The following is a 21,893-nucleotide window of genomic DNA, read 5'->3' as shown; positions in this document are numbered from 1 at the left end:
CTGTATGATACAGAGGAGAGGCCCAGAGACAATACCCCCATACTGCCAGACTCCTGCATTGTGATGCCGGTAGTATGGGCGATGGACGCGGATATAGCGCAGGCATTACGCACAGATCCATCTCCACCGCAGTGTCCAGCTGGGCTGCAGTACGTGCCTGCGCTTATCCGTGATCGTCTGATCTACTGGGCACACACGTCACCCTCCTCTGGTCACCCAGGTATCGGTCGTGCAGTGCGCTGCCTGACCGAAAAATACTGGTGGCCTACCTTGGCTAAGGACGTGAGGGTGTATGTTTCCTCCTGCTCAGTGTGCGCCCAGATTAAGGCACCTAGGCACCTCCCAGCGGGTAAGTTAAAACCTTTACCAGTTCCACAATGACCATGGTCTCATTTGAGTGTTGATTTTTTAACTGATCTGCCTCTCTCTTAAGGGAACACCACCATCCTGGTCGTTGTGGACCGCTTTTCGAAGGCCTGCCGCCTCCTTCCTCTGCCCGGTCTCCCCCATCCATCGCTTCCAGCACACGTGCACAGAATGCCATAGATGGAAATCCAGACCAGCTGTCCCCAAAATGGCTGACCTGCTAGCTGCATGAAATGAGATGACAAACTGGGTTAGCAAGGTTACAGTTGCTAGCTCGCGGTAAAAACGTGAATTAGCATTACAGAGGAGTGCATCCACAACACATTAATTGTTAGAAATATGAACTCACATTTCTGAAGGACGCACACTGGCCTTGGCTAAAACAAAGAATGCTAACTAAAGGTAATCACAGGAGATGGCTGGAACTTATCACGGCTACTGTACTTTCTCTAGTTACTTCCTTCTCCTCAGTTAGAGATCTCCCAGCATGCTGTGCTCCACATCACGGTTGGGCGGAGCTACAGCTCTCCTATGATGAACTGATATTTACTCTCAATAGTCTTTCGTACAGTAATGCTTCAGAAATGTACATCATTCCGCATCGTGGAAACATCACTGAGGTCTTACATCATACGTTAGTCTTGGCAGCACCACCCAAGCGTCCTTTAACTCAATAGATCCCTTGTGTCTCTCATCTCGCTGAGTGAAGGTACAGAATCCTGCATAGCGGTAGTGTTTTACATGTCCAATCATGTAGAAACACAAAAAATCAAACACCTAAAACGCTGATAGTGTATCTAACGTCCAGCATGAGAGCAAAATTACAGTTCAGCTGGGTTATGCATGGCAAAAAATATGACACTGAAGAACATTGAGATTAAACAGGAAATGTAATGTTTAGGAAACCTCTTATTAAGTATCAGCTGCAGAATTCTGTTTTTTTTGTTGTTAATCTTTTAACCCTGTGGGTTTAGTAAGAAGTAGTATCACCCCTAAGGATTTTTATTTCATATATAAGTGTTGTGTACAGAGGTACAGAAGAGCAACAGAAATGTGTAACATATGCCCCTATCTCCACCAGGCGTGGGCCTACTAGTCCCTCCATTAGATGAAATGATGTAAAAAGCGGTTGCAGTTGCTTGTATTGGGACTGGTGAGGACGTGTTCAGGTCAGAGCTTGATTTCTAGCTGGTTTACAGCACTGTTGCCAAAGCTCCTGCTCCACAACCCCCATCCTAAACAAGCCTGCAATCAGCTGGGGAAGACGTGGCAGTATGGGGGAGGGGTGAGTGATGGGGAGGCTGAAACTGTAACTACTTTTACAAACTTCTAGTAACAACAACTGTTATAAACGTTGTGTGGATTCCCTTCCATGATCATTGCTTTTGGACAGGATTATTGAAAATACTATACATGCATACACATACATACAGTATGAGCATTGTGCCCAATGTACCCATTCACAACTACAAGAGGAAGCCAAAGGGATGTCATCATCACTGACATGCACATATCCTCTGTTGAAAAATATACACTATTGTACTTTACCCATATCTATTGTGCTGGTGAATGAAAGTTAGAACATTTGTGAAAGTTTCATATGATGAAATCTGTGTGTGGGATTGAGTCAGCCTGCAGCATTTGGACCATGCAGAGGACTGCAGCAAATGGATCCGGGGGGAGGTCTGAAGTCGCGGCATCCAGAGGAGAGCCAGAGGTTTCATTTGCATACCCCATTCCCAACTTCCAGAAGCTTCTTTTCCGTGGGATATATAGGCTAGAGGAAAAACAGTAGGAACATCAGTCGACAGAGGAGTTAACCCAGCGAGTGAGATCGTGCCAAGCTGTGCCAGGTAAGGATTGGGAGAGACTGGAATAATGCTCCGTTTTAACGATATTTTTGGGGAAAGCAGTTGTTTTGTTTTAATGGTTTAAAGTAAAAGTAGTGCATGCATTTAGGTTCAGAAATGGCACTCTTTTCGACATTACTTTGTATAATGTGGAATGTATTCGGATTCAGGCACTCTTGCACAATCTTGATGTGTAATCAAACGGCATATATTTGCTATTACCTCATCTGTTTGGTGAGAACTGGAGTAGCTGATAGAACGTATCTGTAAAGTGTATTCGATACGGCAGTTATAACTGTACTTTCAGATAATATCGTTGCTTGATGATGCATGTTGATTATTGGGTTACAATTATTCAATAAATGAGGAGAGAAAATTACAAATCATTGCATTAACTTGATTGGGGATATTATTTGCTTGTGGGTAATTGCACACACAGACAAGCAGAACTGTTACTAACATTGCTGCACACACAAACAAGCAGAACTGTTACTAACATTGCATAGATGATTTTGGGAGTGGTGGGACTTTGTTTGGGGGTGGATGCAGTGATTTTTTTTTTTTCTGGAACAAAAGCTTTGCCAGCGGTGCCGACGTCTATATATATATGGGTCCCTAATACAGGACCATTAAAAGCCCAGTGCACTACTTTTGTAAAAAAAAAAATACAAAAATGCTGTTCCACAGTGGCATTTCTGATTGGATGGACGTTTTTCTGGGACATGCACTGACCAATGAGAGAAGTTTTGCGTGTGAATGTGTGATATACCTAGCTATGAATCAATATTCAAGAAAATATCAAATACAAAATGTTTTCATCAATGACCCTTATATTCAAGGGAAGATGGAAAGAAATGAAAAAAAGCTCCATATGGGTCTGACTAATGCTTTATCACCTGCTCTATGGAGATGACCCCATGCACCTCTTTTCTTTCAGAATGAAAAACGAAAACCTTGACATCAGTATGAAAACATTTCAAGGTATCCCAAGATGATGATGCAAAGATATACAAAGTGAAAAATGCTAAATTAGTGAAAAACAGCTATACACCCATGTTTTTGAAGGCAGAGAAGCAAAAAGTAGTGGAAAATCAAAGGATTAATAAGAAGCCACTCGTTGTTAGACATATCCTGAGGCAAACACATTTGGTCCTTTTATTTGAACAAGTCAGGCAAATGCTTTTTTTTGCCTGTGAGCTCGTGTTCACGGGCAAAAAGTACCTCCATAGGTTCTATGTGGACATTCACAAAATTGTTTAGTCATGATACCTCTGGGAACTTCTGAATATCAAATTTTATTTTAGAAATGTTGACTGTATACTTTTTTTGTTCTACAATGAACAAGAGCACAGAGAGGTATCAAAATACACCTTCAGTCAGAGCCCAGCACACTAGAGTGCTGCTACAGCTCAAGTGTTCTACAGCTGCTGACGTGGCTAGAAACATGGCTGCCTAAAATTGGAACCCATTCATTTGTGCAGCCAACCCTGCCCTCTTCTTCTGGGTTCAACATTGTAATTTGTGGTGACTATTGTAATTTAACTGCTGAATAAGTGACCTCCGTCTAAAACTACACTGTAATAACACATATTTGCTATACATAAATAGACCCTTTCAAACAGTGGCCTCAAATACCAACACAAAATCCAACATTATTTCCAACATTCTTGAATTTTTGTCTGCTTTCAGGCTTCTATAGCTGCTCAAGAACCAGAAGAAAGAAAGGATGTGGGTGACCTTCGTAGCTCTGTGCCTGCTGGCCATTGTGGCCTCCGGAGAAGACAAGAAGAAGCTGAGCAGCCATGCCACCACCATGGCCGACCAGAGCGCCAACCTGGCCTTCAGCCTCTACCACACGGTGGCCAAGGAGAAGGGACTTGACAACATCCTGATATCCCCTGTGGTGGTGGCCTCCTCCCTGGGCATGGTGGCCCTCGGGGCCAAGGCTTCCACCGCCTCCCAGGTCAAGTCTGTCCTCAGCGCTGACGCCCTGAAGGATGAGCACCTGCACACAGGCCTGTCAGAGCTCCTGACTGAGGTCAGCGACCCCAAGACCCGTAACGTCACATGGAAGATCAGCAACCGCCTCTATGGCCCCAGCTCGGTCACCTTCGCCGAAGACTTTGTGAAGAGCAGCAAGAAGCACTACAACTACGACCACTTGAAGATCAACCTCAGGGACAAGCGGAGCGCAGTGAACTCCATCAACGAATGGGCGGCCAAGTCGACAGACGGCAAGCTGCCTGAGATCACCAAGGATGTGCAGAATGCTGACGGAGCCACGATCGCCAACGCTATGTTCTTCAAGCGTAAGTAGAGTTATTCAAACACACTCCGTAGCCTAGTAGTTAGTACCTTCAACTACTGCTACTACTGTTGATATAGGGGAGTATTAAATAGTGAGCTTGTGAGATGTGAATATCTTTACAAAACAAACATTATCCTCTGTCTATAGCTCACTGGGATGAGAAGTTCCATGAGAAGATGGTAGACAACCGTGGCTTCCTGGTGACCCGTTCATTCACAGTCTCTGTTCCCATGATGCATCGCACTGGTAGGTTTCGCTAAACTTTTGAATAGAGACATACCATACTATAAGCCTTAATATAAGACATTATCTACAACATTATCAAGATCATTTGACTCATCTATTCTCATCCCATGACTGTTTTCCACAGGTCTCTATAAGTTCCATGATGACACAGATAACGGGTTGTTTGTGCTGGACATGCCCCTGGGCCAAAAGCAGTCCAGCCTGGTGTTCATCATGCCCTATCACCTGGAGCCCCTGGAGAGGCTGGAGAAGCTGCTGACCCGCAAGCAGCTGGAAACCTGGATGGGCAAGATGGAGGAGAGGGCCGTGGCCATCTCTCTGCCCAAAATCAGCGTTGAAGTTAGCCACAACCTCCAGGTAAACACATCACTGCAAATGGCATGTTATTATTATTATTATCATTGCGACTATATTGTTTGCAATAGATTTAATGGTCGTTAATGACTTATCTCATAAACTACGACTCAGCTCGCAAGCTTGACTATGAAAGAATGTATTTGACCTACATATGAACAATTTCTCCATGTTTCACACTCTATTGTACTCTTCTCTCCAGAAAACTCTTGGTGAGCTTGGTCTGACCGAAGCTGTGGACAAAACCAAGGCTGATCTGTCCAACATCTCCGGCAAGAAGGACCTGTACCTCTCCAACGTGTTCCACGCCTCTGCCATGGAGTGGGACATCGAGGGGAACCCCTTCGACACCAGCATCTTCGGAAGCGAGAAGCTGAGGAACCCCAAGTTGTTCTACGCTGACCATCCCTTCATCTTCCTGGTGAAGGACAACAAGACCAACTCCATCCTCTTCATCGGCAGAATGGTGCGACCCAAAGGAGACAAGATGCGTGACGAGTTATAATAGTTAATGGATAGTTTGAGTTACAGTTTACTGATTGAATCATGCCAGGAAACAGTATGTGTATTATGGCATGACTGTTACCTCAAGAACACATTCCAATAGGTCATCTGTGGACTGAATATCTAGGCCTACTAATGTATCACAGACACATTAAGCACTCCCAGTGAACAGGAGTGTATACGTTTGAATGAATGCTGTTTGGCCTTTGCAATGTGCCATAATCAATAACATTGTTTAAGTCTGCATTTCAACACATTTCAGGAAATAGCCAAATACCATAAGTGCCTTTTTAGAGTACCTGAATAGCAGACGACCTGACAGCATGCTTATATTAAGTAGCTATGATCTCTCAGATTTTTGCCTTTCATAAAATCAGACATTTTCCACCATTCTTTTCACCAGTATAGGTTTGGCTTCTCTCTCTTATTTTGAGTTTGTGATATATGTGTGGTTACTTGCATTATCTTTAATGTTTAAAGAGAAAAATATTGTTGCACAAGCTAATTTCATGCCATACTATCTTCCACTTTCCACCCTGCAAAGTACATTTATCATGCTTTCACAGTTGTTTTTGCCTCCCAGCTGCACTGAAACTGTTCCTCTGTACTCTTTGTTTTAAGTGAATTATCTATGCCATTTGCCAACCAAACTGTGTGACTTTATGTTGTAGGCATTTACCACAACCTTGGAATGTTGCCATAATGCAATGTTGTGTCCTTTTGACTCTTTTTCAATAAAAAGAAACACAAAATGAACTTGGTATGTGATTAACATTCAAAGATGATTCAAGTGTAAGAATCTGCTCAGTTTCGTCAAAGCATACTGATACATCATGATCAAGAAAGGGTTAGATTTAGCATAATAAAGGGCTCATAATAAGGGGCCATAATCAGGATACAAGCCTCTGAAATGAACTAAATTGTGCAGTGAATATGCAATTGTGTATCTAACTGTCTGGGTTCAGTAAGGAGAATGATAACAATCGAACCAGTCGGCCAGAGGGCGAACATTCCAGAACATTCCTCTGTCTACAGAATGGAATGTGGAGAATCTTTCCCGGGGACCCTACATAGGCTAAGTTGTAAACCGGCGAAAGGCACACAATTCCAAAGGATTCCCCAACCTTACAGACCTTACCCACTTTTAACACATTAGTTAGTACTGCCAGAGCTTAAGTTTTGTATAGAGTTCACTAAATTAGGAAATCCCCATTAAGGAGCTAATAAACCTAGCTGGGTGAGGTTGGAGTTCAGGGTTAACATGGTGAAACAGGGAGAAGGAGATCTACTCAACAAGGAAGTAAAACTTATGACACATCTCTATTGTCAATTGACAGACCTTAGACACGAAACTGTTCATCAACCATCATCAATAATTATGAAAAACAGACATTTTGTAGAACCTGGCGTGTTAGAAACAAAGTAGTCTTCCATCATGCCCATGAACAAACAATGTAGAGAGTAATGGACAAAGAGAATGGAGGGGACAGAAAGATCAAGATATGTGATCTCAGCGCCATCTTCTGGTGAATAGAGCAACCACGTGGCTAATACTTTCCCTTTCTTTTTGTCTAGAAGAGCCATAGAAATAATTGTAACCCATGTCATATTTATACGTATAAATAAAACAGTGATTTATTTAATTAAATAGATCATATTTACATTAGTCTTTGTGTCTCATAAATATCCAAGACAAATAACAACATATCATGAATGCATCTTTACGTTACTGATTACGGATTACATTACTGATTACTATATTTTTCATGTAACTGCAATCAGGTAACAGATTACATTTTTCAGCACTGTGCATCTTAAACATGTAAATTGCATACTGTACATGATTTTAATTAATTGTTCTCTTAGTCTATTAAATAGATGAAATAATATACATAAGACAATTAAAGCAAACCAATATACTGTATATAATCAAACATCCATCTGCATATATCATTGCTCATGTTATTTGGTAATGGTCTATTCATGTTTTGTGCTGCAAAGGTAACCCTAAAGTATGAGCCCATGGTGCCTGTAATGGACGCGCATTAATTTTCATTCATAGAAGTCATACCTTCAACCAAACAAGAGATGGTGCTCTTGTCAATGAAGGCATCGACATTGGACATTACAATTCTTCACTTGTCTCATCTATTGAGAATCAGTGTACTCCGTGGCTCCAAATGCCCTGCTTAAAAATGGCAATACTTTTTTACAGAAACATTACATAGACAATCTATAACAAGCGAACACAGCATGCATATAAAAAAATAGTATTTCTAGAGGTCAATGTAATACATAGAAATCCACAGTTGAAATTTAAAATGGAATATATGATATGTGTCTGTCCTTAGTTTTTGCATTGTATCATTGTTCCCAAATAGCACTCTTTTTTCTCATACAAACAAACACATGATTAATATAGGGAATTATTTATCTAGATGGCAACAGATTTGTGGTCCATTGACAATACAGTACATATCTATCCGATTTCCTCTCACAACTTTGAAATGCTAACCGTACATCCTTAGAAAGCTTTTTGGCCATAACTTTAAAATTGAATATCATATTTTGCAATAATTAACTAAAATTCTTATTTCACCCCACAACTCTCTTCAAGTGGAGAGAAGTGCTCCTTTCAAAGCGTTTAGAAGAGTGATGAAACATTAACAAAAATATAACATATTTTCCATTAAAGCTACAGTACAGTATGAGAGTGGAGTTATACAGTAGATCATCCTGTTGAGCACTGGGGCCTCAACTCCACTGGGCCACGTCTAGACAAGATACAGTTTATGTCAAACTGACGTCAAAAGTTGAAATGTTTTGCATTTTAGCTAACCCTCAACCTAACCATTTTCCTAAGTTTTAACTTAATTCTCCTAAGCTGCTACATTAATTATCCTAACCTGCTGTGTAAAGTTTGACATAAACTGTATCCCATCTAGACAAAACCACTCCAATGACTCAAAGCCACTTAGTGGCCAATAGGAGACCAGAGAAATAAATGCATGGTTCATTAAGAAGACATGCACTATACAACAACCTTCATTTCATTAGTGCTCTCCCTTTCTGCTGTGCTAGCCACAAGCAGATTACACAGACAGCAGCCAGGAAATCCTATTAAAGGAGGCCACGTAAGCCGCAGTGAGCAGGCCTGTTCATGCCCTCTGTCCTCCACTCCTTCATCATCCCTTTCTCTTCCTCTCTCTCTCTTTGGATGTGTCCTCCTCCTCTCCCCATTTTTGTCTCTCTCTCTCTCTCTCTCTGTCTCGTCTGCTCAGATTTTAGGCTTGTCCACCTCCCGGTTGGCCTTGCGAAATATCGTCTTGATTTCATCTGTCACCATCTCTTGCCAGTTGTCCCTGAGAATGGAAGATCCAAAAACATTTAAACTCTACGTACCTTCACTTCAAACAATAGTCTAGTAGGCCTATCAGATTATAACAAACAAGGCAATTGGCGAAACAAGACGAGACGAGATGACATGGCAGAAGAAGCATGTCTTAGAGCACAGTAGGCTGGTGAGGGGAGGACGGCTAATAATAATGGCTGGAATGGAGTAAATTAAGTTGTATCAAACGCATTGGAAACCATGTATTTGATGTGTACCATTCCATTTATTCCGTTCCAGCCATTACTATGAGCCCATCCTCCCCACCTGTGTCTTAGACGTGCTACCTCAAATGAGAGGGTGAGCAGAAAGGAAGGATGGAAATGAGGGTGAACCACTCGATTAACCAAAATGAATAGAGCTTTTCTGGGATGGTCAAGCTCTGCTCTGCTTTTAACGGTATTGAAGGTGATAAGATTAGAAGATTAGAGAAGAGATCAGATCAAGACTTTAAGAGATCAGATCACGAGACTATGGATGGACAGTATTGGCGGGGGGCTCAACAAAATCCCACAGATTGTGAAAGCAACAAACCACATGCAACAGAAGACACCACACAACAACTAGCTTTCCACCATGACACAACAGAGCACGGCATGCAAGTTGCTAGCTACCTCCTCGATTTTGACTCAAAGAATCAAGCTTTTTTCGCTGCTTTTTTTCTCTTGTACGCAGCTATATCCTCTGGGTTGAGTCCATGATTGTCATCCCTAAAGTAGACAACACATGTAACGCCACCAAAACAGCCTCATTGGGGCTCCATTTTGCTCATGCAGTGAATGATGAGAAAATGATTGAAATTATTACACATAAACACATAGAACTGCTGTATAATCAGTGCACAAATATTCACCAAATGAAATGTAGACATGTTAAGATTAATTTAGTTCTCGGCAGTGTCTCAACATAAGGTACTGTATTGTGAGGTCTTACCCAGGTTTAATCTCTGGAGGCGTCGGTAAAGGCTTTGTGAAGTTTTCTTTCCCAACCAGCCAGTATGTCTCTTCAATGCCTTTACCCTGTAGGAACACATCATTATTCATTATTTATTTATAAACAGTTGAAAGAAATACTACAGGTGAACACAGAGGATGATGTATTGTGAGGTGTTTATACCTTCAGCTCTGTCATGCCCCTGACGTCTATCTTGTAGCCCTCGTTGAGGGAGCGCAGGATCTTCACAGTGCTCATGTTCACATGAATTCTATAAGCTGAAAGGAAATAACACTGTCACTACAACCATACCAGCAAAATAATACAGACATCCTGAGCAGAAATACACTGAGTGTACAAAACATTAACAACACCTGCTCTTTCCATGACATAGACTGACCAGGTGAATCCAGGTGAAAGCTATGATCCCTTACTGATGTCACTTGTTAAATCCACTTCAATCATTGTAGATGAAGGGGAGGAGACAGGTTAAAGAATTATTTTCAAGCCTTGAGACATGGATTGTTTATGTGTGCCATTCAGAGGGTGAATCGACAAGACAAAATATTTAAGTGCTTTTGAATGGGGTATGGTAGTAGGTGCCAGGCCAGGCGCACTGGTTTGTGTCAAGAACTGCAACGCTGCTGGGTTTTTCACGCTCAACAGTTTCCCGTGTGTATCAAGAATGGTCCACCCAAAGGACATCCAGCCAACTTGACATACAGTGGGGAGAACAAGTATTTGATACACTGCCGATTTTGCAGGTTTTCCTACTTACAAAGCATGTAGAGGTCTGTAATTTTTATCATAGGTACACTTCAACTGTGAGAGACGGAATCTAAAACAAAAATCCAGAAAATCACATTGTATGATTTTTAAGTAATTCATTTGCATTTTATTGCATGACATACGTATTTGATCACCTACCAACCAGTAAGAATTCCGGCTCTCACAGACCTGTTAATTTTTCTTTAAGAAGCCCTCCTGTTCTCCACTCATTACCTGTATTAACTGCACCTGTTTGAACTCGTTGCCTGAATAAAAGACACATGTCCACACACTCAATCAAACAGACTCCAACCTCTCCACAATGGCCAAGACCAGAGAGCTGTGTATAAGGACATCAGGGATAAAATTGTAGACCTGCACAAGGCTGGGATGGGCTACAGGACAATAGGCAAGCAGCTTGGTGAGAAGGCAACAACTGTTGGCGCAATTATTAGAAAATGGAAGAAGTTCAAGATGACGGTCAATCACCCTCGGTCTGGGGCTCCATGCAAGATCTCACCTCGTGGGGCATCAATGATCATGAGGAAGGTGAGGGATCAGCCCAGAACTACACGGCAGGACCTGGTCAATGACCTGAAGAGACCTGGGACCACAGTCTCAAAGAAAACCATTAGTACCACACTACGCCGTCATGGATTAAAATCCTGCAGCGCACGCAAGGTCCCCCTGCTCAAGCCAGCGCATGTCCAGGCCCGTCTGAAGTTTGCCAATGACCATCTGGATGATCCAGAGGAGGAATGGGAGAAGGTCATGTGGTCTGATGAGACAAAAATAGAGCTTTTTGGTCTAAACTCCACTCGCCGTGTTTGAAAGAAGAAGAAGGATGAGTACAACCCCAAGAACACCATCCCAACCGTGAAGCATGGAGGTGGAAACATAATTCTTTGGGGATGCTTTTCTGCAAAGGGGACAGGACGACTGTACCGTATTGAGGGGAGGATGGATGGGGCCATGTATCGCCAGATCTTGGCCAACAACCTCCTTCCCTCAGTAAGAGCATTGAAGATGGGTCGTGGATGGGTCTTCCAGCATGACAACGACCCGAAACACACAGCCAGGGCAACTAAGGAGTGGCTCCGTAAGAAGCATCTCAAGGTCCTGGAGTGGCCTAGCCAGTCTCCAGACCTGAACCCAATAGAAAATCTTTGGAGGGAGCTGAAAGTCCGTATTGCCCAGCGACAGCCCCGAAACCTGAAGGATCTGGAGAAGGTCTGTATGGAGGAGTGGACCAAAATCCCTGTTGCAGTGTGTGCAAACCTGGTCAAGACCTACAGGAAACATATGATCTCTGTAATTGCAAACAAAGGTTTCTGTACCAAATATTAAGTTCTGCTTTTCTGATGTATCAAATACTTATGTCATGCAATAAAATGCAAATTAATTACTTAAAAATCATACAATGTGTGTATCAAATCGGCAGTGTATCAAATACTTCTTCTCCCCACTGTAACTGTGGGAAGCATTGGAGTCAACATGGGCCAGCATCCCTGTGGAACGCTTTCGACACCTTGTAGAGTCCATGCTCCGACGAATTGAGGCTGTTCTGAGGGCAAAAGGGGGGGGGGGGGGGGGGGGTGCAACTCAATATTAGGAAGGTGTTCTTAATGTTTTGTAAATCAACACCAAGAACCTCTGATACTCACGCAGCCCAGTGGATTCCATACGAGAGGCGGTGTTGACTGTGTCTCCAAAAAGGCAGTACCGAGGCATGGTCAGACCCACCACCCCAGCAACACATGACCCTGTACACACATAACATATGAGCATCACATCTCAGCCATCACATTGAGAAACCAAACCCTGGCCTGCTACTGCTCCAACCGCCCTCATTATGACTGATGGATCCCCACATACAGACAGTTAGAAAAGGAAATCGAATCAAAGTGATTGATTGTGATATGAAGAGCTTATTTCCAAAACGCTATATCCACACATTTTTCACATTTGTGTTTTTTCACCATGTGTGATTGTTTTTTCACCACGTACGTGTTAAATATTACTGTTCCAATTCATAGATTTTAAGTGTGTATTCAAATGTAGTTATTTTTGCAAAACGCTATACAGTATATCTATTGTTTAGCTAGAATGGAATGTTCGCACACTGTATATTTGACTGTGATGCGTGGTTGTCGCACCTAGCTATATTAAGATTAATGCACTAACCATAAAACGCTCTGGATTAGAGCATCCGTTAAATTACTAAAATGTCAAATGTTAATGTTTTACATACAGATCTCATATTACTGTATTGATAAAACATTTTAACATTTAAATATGGATGTCACAAATGTATCATTTGTACGGTTCTTTATTAAAACTGTAGTTATTTGTTACATTTGACTGTGTAAAACCTCCTAGCAATAAAACGTATTTCTCTAAGAGTGAGGTGGATATATAGTGTTTTGCAAAAAAAACATGATTATTTGTCTCTGAAATGAAACCATCAAGTGATAGATTTTAAACAAATACATGTCTGTCATTGAACAACCCCATGCCATGATTAGATAGTGAAAAAACACACCAATCTCTTTCATAAGTTCTTTAAACAATATAAGCTAATGTACCAAGATTTCTGAAAATTGATATATAGCGTTTTGGAAAGAAACTCTTCATATTTATAAACACCTCACGTTGGCATTCAGCCATTGAGCAAGATTGAACTTCTAGCTAATATGTGGCCTAACTTCAGAGTGTGTCTGCCAGGCAGGGACAACCTAATGCCCTCTCTCACCTGAGTGTATCCCTATTCGTATCCTGACGGGCACGCCGGGCATGTGGCGCATCTGGAAGGTGCCCACAGAGCTCAGGATGTTCAGGGACATGTTGGCTATCTCCGCTGCATGTTTATTGCCATTCCTCTTGGGTAGACCTGATGCCACCATGTAGGCATCACCAATGGTCTCCACCTACACAATGAAAATAAACAGGCATACAGTAAAACATTGGCAAGTTGATACTAAAGAAATCATCAATTCACTTGATTTGTGCTGTTGTGAAGCTTCCCTGGCACGGCACCCCAACCCGTTTCCAGGAACTATGATGCCTCGGCTCAGCTCATTTCGGTTCAACTCAGTAGTGTGAAAATATAACTGACCTTGTATACGTCGTGGTTGCTGAGCACAGCGTCGAACAGCGTGTAGAGGTCATTGAGCAGGTCCACCACCTCGATGGGATCACTGAGGGAGGAGATGGTGGTGAAGCCTACTATGTCACTGAAGTAGATGGTGACCTGGTCAAAGTACTCTGGCTCCACCGTCGCACCCGTCTTCAGAGCCTCTGCCACAGAACTGTAATGTGACAGGGGACATTTTGTGTTAGTGGTAACGTGACACAGAGCAACAAACAATCCTTCAAAGTTAAAAATACGGTACTGTATCATGTGATGGAAGGATAATACCCTTGGCATCATACAAGAACGGTATCTTGAAATAACAAGATGCCAATTGTCTTATTTAGTTGTCTCTGTGTGTGTTATAACATGATGCTTGACTCACGGAGGTAGCATCTCAGAGAGCAGTTTCTCTGTCCTCTGTTTCTCCACTTCCAGCTCCTCTGTCCTCTCTCTGATCAGGTCTTCCAGGTTAGACGAGTACTGCTCCAGCATCCGCAACATGGAGTCAATGATGTTGGTCTTCTTGCCCTTGTTGATCAGCTTGAACTGTGACACAACACCACCACCACCACCACCATCATCATCATCATCATCATCATCATCGGTGCACCACTACATTATGTAATATCAGGTATGACTTATGATCTCTGTAAAAATCCATAAAGCTATGAGACAAGACTTTGTCCTTGTCTGAATACCCATACTAGCGTTCTAAATAGTATGCATTTTAGGTATGCGAAAATATTTAGTTTTATAGTAAGTGAAATTTCGAAAATCAAATATGCTTTAAATACCAGGATGTTATACTAATTTCGTCTTTTCATCTAGTAGAATTCGCTGCACACTTTTGAGGAAGAGAATCGTCTTTTCAGAATAAGGTTGCACAATTCCATGAACTTTCAATACATTTCCTGGTTTTCCAGAAACCCTGGGTGGAGGATTCTGGATTTCCTGCTTATTCACTCCTGATTCCGAGAACCTCCAACCGGAATTTTGGGAAAACCAGGAAATGTATTGAAAGTTCCAGGAATTTTGCAACCCTATTCCAGACTCATGTGTGTTTGACAACAGCTAATAATCTGCTGATAATGAGATAAGGGGATGCGCTGTTCCCAAATAAACAAATGGCGAGAATCAATGCAATTGCTCATTATTGGATTACACATTCTCAGGATGGGTGAGCCTAGTATGTTGATATTTGTTGCATACTGCATTCGTTTTTACTAAACAGTACGTTCTAAATAGTATGTAATACGATTAGTACACAGTATGTCATTTTATTAAGTAGTAGGCAAGACAGATTTCGGACCCGGCCCATGAGTGCTGACAGACCAATTTCTGCTGTCCACAGCCTATAATTACCCAGACATATTCCCTGCATTACCCTGCTATGACATTGACAGCAGGTAACCATGGAGACAGATGAGGATTGCTGACCTGGTCAAAGATCTCATCGAAGGCTGGTCTCCGGTCAGGCTGTTCGCTCCAGCACTGTTTCATCAGCTGAATACACTCCAGAGGAGCCTGATCTGGAGCCACTGTGGGCCTGCACATGGGAGGAGGCTTCTTCACCTTACGGATTATCTCTGATGGGGAGGGAGAGAGGTTATATAGCAGCAGCACGGGAGCATAACAACTCATTACACAGCTTATTGGCAGCTGGTACCAGACAGTTTGTCAAAGCAAAGCAGAAATGCTGTATGTACAATATGTTGCTACATTATACACTGTAGATAGGAAAAGTATTGTGAACTCTGACATTACTCGATAGATACCAGTATAACTAATCAATCAATTGACAGAAAAATGACCTCAAGGTAAAACAAAAAATTGCCTCTCAGAGTGGATTGTATGGTTTTGCTTGTTTTGTATCCCCCAGACCTACCCGCAGGAGTCAGACCCAGCATGCAATATGGAAGTCCTCGGACGACCACCTCTTGGAGTATAATGGCAAAACTATACACATCTCCTTTATAGGTCCCCTTCCGAGAGTTCTCCACGTCTCTGAGGAACTCTGGAGCTGTCCAAAACTGATCTGAGATAGAGAGGCACAGGGTCACGATTTTGGCATGGTAGTTAAATGCAGCACATTTAAATGACATAGATTTATGCTCACAAACTAGAAATACAAACGATTGTGCATCAAGTCCATCTTTAAAGGTCCAATGCAGCCATTTTGATCTCAATATCAAATCATTTCTGGGTAACAATTAAGTACCTTACTGTGATTATTTTCAATTAAAATGGTCAAAAACAAAAAAAAATAGCTTCTTAGTAAAATGACATTTCTCAAGCAAGAATTTTGCTAGGACTTTCTGGGAGTGGTCTGAGAGAGGGGCCTAACTGGAGGAGCCTAGTGGGAGGGATGTGTAACCTGAAAACTAATTGTTATTGGCAGAGAGGAGGGAAAACTATCTTTGTTATGATGTCACCAGGCGGTCCACAACCCCAGCCATGCAAAACAAGCTGAAATTTAAGGCAGTCTTTTCAATCAACTCTTACACTAAAAGGGAATTAACATAATTTTCAAAATTTCACAAGATCATTTCAACCTCATAGTGTGGAAATATATATAAAACACAGTAAAATCACGTTTGTGACTGCACTGTCGATTTAACATGATATGGAAGAGTGAACATTTTGTCAAAATATTTGCAGATCTAGGCATAGATGTTACCCTCAGGTGGAACTAGATTTTGGGGGGATTTCTGGGATTCCAGCAGCTCGTTAAAGCCGTAGTCTGTGATCTTGAGGACGAAGCGTCCGTCCACCACACAGTTCCGTGACTTCAGCCGGCCGTGAGGGAACTCACGATGGTGCAGATACTTCATACCCTGAGAGGCCAATATGATCAACACTGGTAAACCATTGGTGTTACTTATGACAAGGTACCGGAAAAACATTTTAAATTAACATGATCTGCTGGCCAAAACAGCTTTTAGAAGATATTTTAAAATCTTATTGGGACAAATTAGACTAGTAGAAAAAGTTCTGTAACATGACACATCAAGCATGTCATACCTTGATTAGGTCCAGCAACAGAGAAGACTTGAACATCCAGTCCAGCTTGACGTCGTCGTTCCTCAGGAGGTCCTGCAGGCTGCCACGGGAACAATGCTCTGTCACCACAGCAAACATGTCACAGTCTGTGAAGAACCCCAGGAACGGATTGATGTTCTCATTTCGCAGATCCTTCATCTGGACACATTCACACAAAATGAAGACCCCAAAGTTAACAAAAACAAACTCACATCCCAGACATGACTCTATACATTGTATTCTTATTTCTTGTGTTATCTTTATAGTATAATACATTTAAATGTTTGTATTAGTTATACTATTTTAGATATTGATTACTGCACTGTTGGGTAGAGCTCGCAAGCATTTCACTGTACTTGTGCTTGAACTTGCTGTTATTGTTATGTTCTCTTTTACCTTTGTAAAGATCTTGGTGGTGCTCTGCTTGACTTCCTTGAAATGGCCTTCTTCAAACTTTTTCAGCCACACCCAGTCGCCCTGTGAAGCCATGGAAGAAAATATGTGGTTTTATCCTGGCTCCATTCTCTACAAGTCACGTTGAAATCTTTTGGGATAGGAATGAAAAGTCGACTTGTGGTTCAACGGTCAACATCGTCAACTTACCTCATAGACAGCTACATTTGTGGTCTCATGTGTTGCTGTAGTGATGCTGTTCACAGAGTGGTGCGGGTCTCCTGAATGCATACTGTTGTTGTCTATCACACTTTTAGAGTCACTCAGGTCCTCTAGAGTGATTTTCTATGAGGCATAAAATAGATGAATGAACATACAGTATATCAGATAGAGGTAATGTTGTAGAGAATCACATGGGAAATATATTTACCCTTTTGCTAAGCTGAGGGTTGATGAACGTGAGGTCCTCTAGAGTCAGTAGGATCCGATTGGGCCCCTTCACCAACTGGATCTGCTGGATTCTCCTCCTGCCAGACAATCAGAGAGCATGTCAGCCAAGATCACAGCACAGCAATACCAACTATCTCTGTCTGGGTTTATAGTCTCTATGTATCTAGACAGCATAAAAATACAGTAAGAAACAGATGAACAGCACAGTGAGAAGAGTTACCTTACGAACAGACTTAGACCAAGTCCTCCCACGATCAGAACGAAGATAATCACAAACACCACTATGACGTAGGTTATCTCCACACCTGAGACACAGGTAAGACATGGAGACTAAATACATAGTTTGGTTGGGTGATGGAAGAATGAAAGACACAAACTAGCAACTTATATTTTCTTAACTCTATTTCTTGAACTGCATTGTTGGTTAAGGGCTTGTAAGTAAGCATTTCACGGTAAGGTCTACACCTGTTGTATTCGGCGCATGTGACAAATACAATTTGATTTGAAACAGGTTCTCTACCTCCAGTGCAGATTGTGTTTGGTTCAAACCAACAGCTGGAGTCTGAGGGGGGAGGGGAACCCCCGGGGAAGTTAATGGATTTGCCCGCGAAGCGGACCATGTCAACGCTCAGGTCCACCAGATAGGAGCGGTACAGCTGACCCTCCCATCCGTCAGAGTCCAGGATGACATAGTTGGTCTGGCTCTCCCCTTCAGTGTCTATCTGGATCTTCTGGTTGAAGCCAGAGAACGTCATGTTCCTGGTGAAATAAGCTAGGTTGGTCCCAGAGAGCCACTGGCCAGCTCTCCTGGCGTTGTGCATGGCTTTGGCAAGGAGGTAAATACTGTTGTAGATGGTTCCAAACAGGGGGTTGACCTAGAACGCAAGGAGGCCATTGATAAATGGTTTATTTGGTAAAGTAATTAGCTTTCCCAAACTGAGAGTGATAAATTGATCTAAAACTCAAAAAATTAAGTTATATATCAAATGACCTGAAGACTATGGTGTTTCTCTACATAACCAATGTTCAATAAATGCAATCAATTGCATATTTATAATACTATTGTAATAACAATGTGATAACATAACAATCAATTGAAATTCAGATGGACTCCACTCACATCCCACAATTGAAAATATCAAGCACCCTCCTCACCTGCTGTGGGACCAGTGATATGGTGAGTTCCTCAAACCTCTTGGCCATGTTGAACGCCTCGTTGAATGACATCAGATCAGAAGACACGGTGATGGTGAGCACGGCGTCGTAGGCCTGCCGCAGCTTGGTGTTGTTTTGCAGGGGGAAGTAGGATGTGTTGGCGTAGGGCAGGCTGTAGAGCAGGGTGTCGTAGGGGAGAAACACGTAGCGGCCCTTCGTCAGACCCATCTCATGGGCCTTCAGCAGGAAGGCTGTCTGCTGCTCTCCACCAATCAGAGCAGAGTGCATGCACATGATGATCACTGGAACACACAGGACAGAGACAGTGAGGGGTTGACACCTGCAATGACCATGTGCATGAAGGAATTGCATCTCTGTGCATGTTGCTGAATCATCCTACTGCAAACAAATGATTCATTCATGATAGCATTGATTCACACTTGAGAGACAACCCTGACAACCCCTAATCAAGTCGGAAATAACTTCATCAACACTTGTGGAGGTAACATTCATCATTGCCCAAGATGACCCTATCTTAAAGGGGCAATATGCAGTTGCTACATAACATTTGGGAATTATAAATTAATGTACCCATTGATTCTAGAAGAATATAACTTATAAATGCCTCATGAGCTTAGTTCAACTGTTGTACCCCATCAGAACCCAAAATAGAAGCTTGTTTCAGAACCCAAAATAGAAGCTTGTTTTACTCCAATGTTTGTAAACAAAGTAAATGTAAACAAACACTTTATAGCCTCAAAACATGGTTAAAACTATAATGTTGATATCATGGATGGTTAGTACTTGTATCCATAGCTTGTCTATGAATTTGAAAGTGGTTACATTTCTCCAGCCCCATCCCTCAGTTTATTTCCGAAACAGGGGCAGGAATACTTTGTTATTGTTTCAACTGCGGATTACCCCTTTAAACTTTGTGTAGGCCTACAGTCTTGTGAGGCTTGATAGCATAGCCTGCACTTACTTCACTCGTATCACTCCATTATTTAAAACTTCAGCAAAGAGAAGGTAAATACGTTGTTTAAAACACTTGCCTTTGATCTCCCCCGCAGCCTGGATTCTGCTCAGTGTGCTTTCCATCTCAGTCTCGTTTATTCCCACCGACGCTACTATGCCAACGGGAAGTCCCTGGCTCCGCAGGGAGTTGGCCACTTTAACCGCGGTGTCCATCCAGATATCCTCATTGGAAGACACGATGCCGATGTTGGCCCAACTGAAATGCTTCAACACCGTGAACAACACCCGCGTAGGTGACGGCAGTGTCCGTGCGAAGGTTGGGTAGCCCTTGATTCGATCCAACTCATAATTAATACAAGCCCAGGAAAAGATAGCTTTATCCCAGTTTTTGCCCAAAAGTGAGGCTGCGTCACAGTATCCTGGATTCGTGGGCCCGACGAAACCGTCTACCATGTTCTCGTAGTACACGAATGTGGTTAACGCTTTAGACGTTTCACAGGCTTCTTGCAGGATCACGAAGTCCAATTTGCTTCCCAAATCTAAACTGAAATCCTCGTTTATTCTGCCCACGGCCAGTTTAGCGGCCACCGCAGGTAGGGCCTTGGAGTAGACCGGGTCGCAGTTCCAGGGCCCAAGGACCCCAACTTTGAAGATTAAACACTGGACACAGCATGGAAACGTCAAAACCCCGAGCAGGACCCATAGCAGAAAGTTATAGAATGGCAGCGTTGCAAGGCTGTGTCTGCTCTTGAAAATGGTGGGGCTGTAGGGATAGTTGGATAAGTCCCATAGCACACCTCCAACATTTAGAGGAATATGTTGCATTATCCTGCTTGAGTATCCGTATTGGTGAACTGTGATCTGATCCTACATCAAAGCATTATAAACCAAACCAAAGACACCTGCAAAAAAAAGTTTAGGGTAGCCTATTTATTTGAACATAATTTCTAATTAGGGTTAGGCTACTTCAAAGTTTATTGAACTGCATATTGTTAAAATAAAGTAGGCGATGTGAGAGTGAGATCACTGTATTTGATAGCATGTTTTCCCCAAAAAACACTCGTGAAATAGCATAGCTTGAATCATAATAGGTTGCACTTACCATTGCTTTTCTTGGCCTTCTTGAAAGCTGAGAAGTCTGAAGATAGTTTTTTAACACTCCTGTTTTTTTCAGTAATCATCACCTCACCTCACCATTCCAGTATTCTCTATATTTTCACTCATGTGAAATGTCATACCGTTGCCCAGTTGAAGACACAACACCTCATTATCTTTCTGGTTTGTTTGACAGAGTGAGGCTGAGGTAGAGGCAGGAGCTCAGTTGTGTCTGTCAACTTCAGCACCCTGGAGAGCTCCTCACATCCCGCTGCTAGCGCTTCACGAGGCTAGCGCTTCCTCCACAGGTACACTACACACACAAATACCAGTTTTTCTCACCTTATAATGTTAGCTCATTAGATTCAAACAGACTAACATTACTTTTCCTTGTAAGATATCCTTCTTGGAAAGTAAAGGTTACCTGATGCTCAACAGGTTGCAGAAACGTAGACTACTAAAGCACTTAAAATAAAGTGATATTTTATTCAATGTAAAACGTATTTATATTGAATGTCTAACGAATATATATTATAAATTATAGCAGGGCAAGATCAACCAAACCAATTCAATCAAAGCCCTTCAAAATGACCTGTAGGCAAAATGGGTGCTGCACCCTGACCTAATCCATATTCGGTAAGGCACACTATAAGAGGATTGTCAACGTACGTTGGAGTCTCAGAAACACATTACCGTCTCACAAAGCCTTGTCAAGATAGTAGCCTGGGCCTATATTCTATAGAAAATCACATTTCCATTTACAGAGAGGGCTCTAAAGAAATATAATTATACATTTTCTGTTTGGCACTAAAAACAGTGATGAAGATGAAAAACTGAAAGTATTTTATCTAGGGTCACATAACTGATTTATTTTCCTTTGCCATGGAGATAGCTTGTTGCATGAACACCATGCACCGAGCAATAATTGGTCTG

General features: G+C 42.2%; 2 protein-coding genes across 3 annotated transcripts; one reads left to right on the top strand and one right to left on the bottom strand.

Moving 5' to 3' along the window:
- Positions 1 to 2,016: 2,016 nt before the first annotated feature.
- Positions 2,017 to 6,384, top strand: LOC311106054 (serpin H1-like). 2 transcript variants are annotated; one of them, XM_084148333.1, is made up of 6 exons: positions 2,017 to 2,219; positions 3,154 to 3,197; positions 3,906 to 4,525; positions 4,672 to 4,770; positions 4,895 to 5,127; positions 5,327 to 6,384. In XM_084148333.1, exons 3-6 carry the CDS (start codon positions 3,943 to 3,945, stop codon positions 5,627 to 5,629), a joined length of 1,218 nt encoding a protein of 405 aa, XP_084004459.1. In that variant the 5' UTR covers positions 2,017 to 2,219; positions 3,154 to 3,197; positions 3,906 to 3,942; the 3' UTR covers positions 5,630 to 6,384. The 2 variants fall into 2 exon arrangements, with proteins under 2 accessions (XP_084004459.1, XP_084004460.1); XM_084148334.1 differs by lacking the exon at positions 3,154 to 3,197.
- A 2,521-nt stretch (positions 6,385 to 8,905) lies between these two features.
- Positions 8,906 to 20,690, bottom strand: LOC311105896 (retinal guanylyl cyclase 2-like; the record flags this gene model as incomplete). Its single annotated transcript, XM_084148120.1, has 18 exons — positions 8,906 to 8,990; positions 9,953 to 10,038; positions 10,136 to 10,230; positions 12,385 to 12,483; positions 13,473 to 13,647; positions 13,836 to 14,028; positions 14,236 to 14,399; positions 15,291 to 15,439; positions 15,739 to 15,888; positions 16,531 to 16,687; positions 16,875 to 17,051; positions 17,289 to 17,369; positions 17,496 to 17,630; positions 17,716 to 17,812; positions 17,956 to 18,040; positions 18,256 to 18,610; positions 18,891 to 19,192; positions 19,943 to 20,690. 18 exons carry the CDS (start codon positions 20,688 to 20,690, stop codon positions 8,906 to 8,908), a joined length of 3,333 nt encoding a protein of 1,110 aa, XP_084004246.1.
- Positions 20,691 to 21,893: the final 1,203 nt, after the last annotated feature.

This window comes from Coregonus lavaretus (genome assembly GCF_964263955.1).
Source record: "Coregonus lavaretus genome assembly, chromosome: 30".
In the NCBI taxonomy this organism is placed as follows: Eukaryota; Metazoa; Chordata; class Actinopteri; order Salmoniformes; family Salmonidae; genus Coregonus; species Coregonus lavaretus.
The sequence above is the reverse complement of the archived record's forward strand: the minus strand, read 5'-3'. Positions and strand labels throughout refer to the sequence as shown.

Bases quoted from the DNA above. Each gene is read 5' to 3' on its own strand.
- LOC311106054 (XM_084148334.1), top strand. From the start codon at position 3,943: ATGTGGGTGACCTTCGTAGCTCTGTGCCTGCTGGCCATTGTGGCCTCC. The intron at 4,526-4,671 runs GTAAGTAGAGTT...CTCTGTCTATAG, and splicing joins CAACGCTATGTTCTTCAAGC to CTCACTGGGATGAGAAGTTC. The intron at 5,128-5,326 runs GTAAACACATCA...TCTTCTCTCCAG, and splicing joins AAGTTAGCCACAACCTCCAG to AAAACTCTTGGTGAGCTTGG.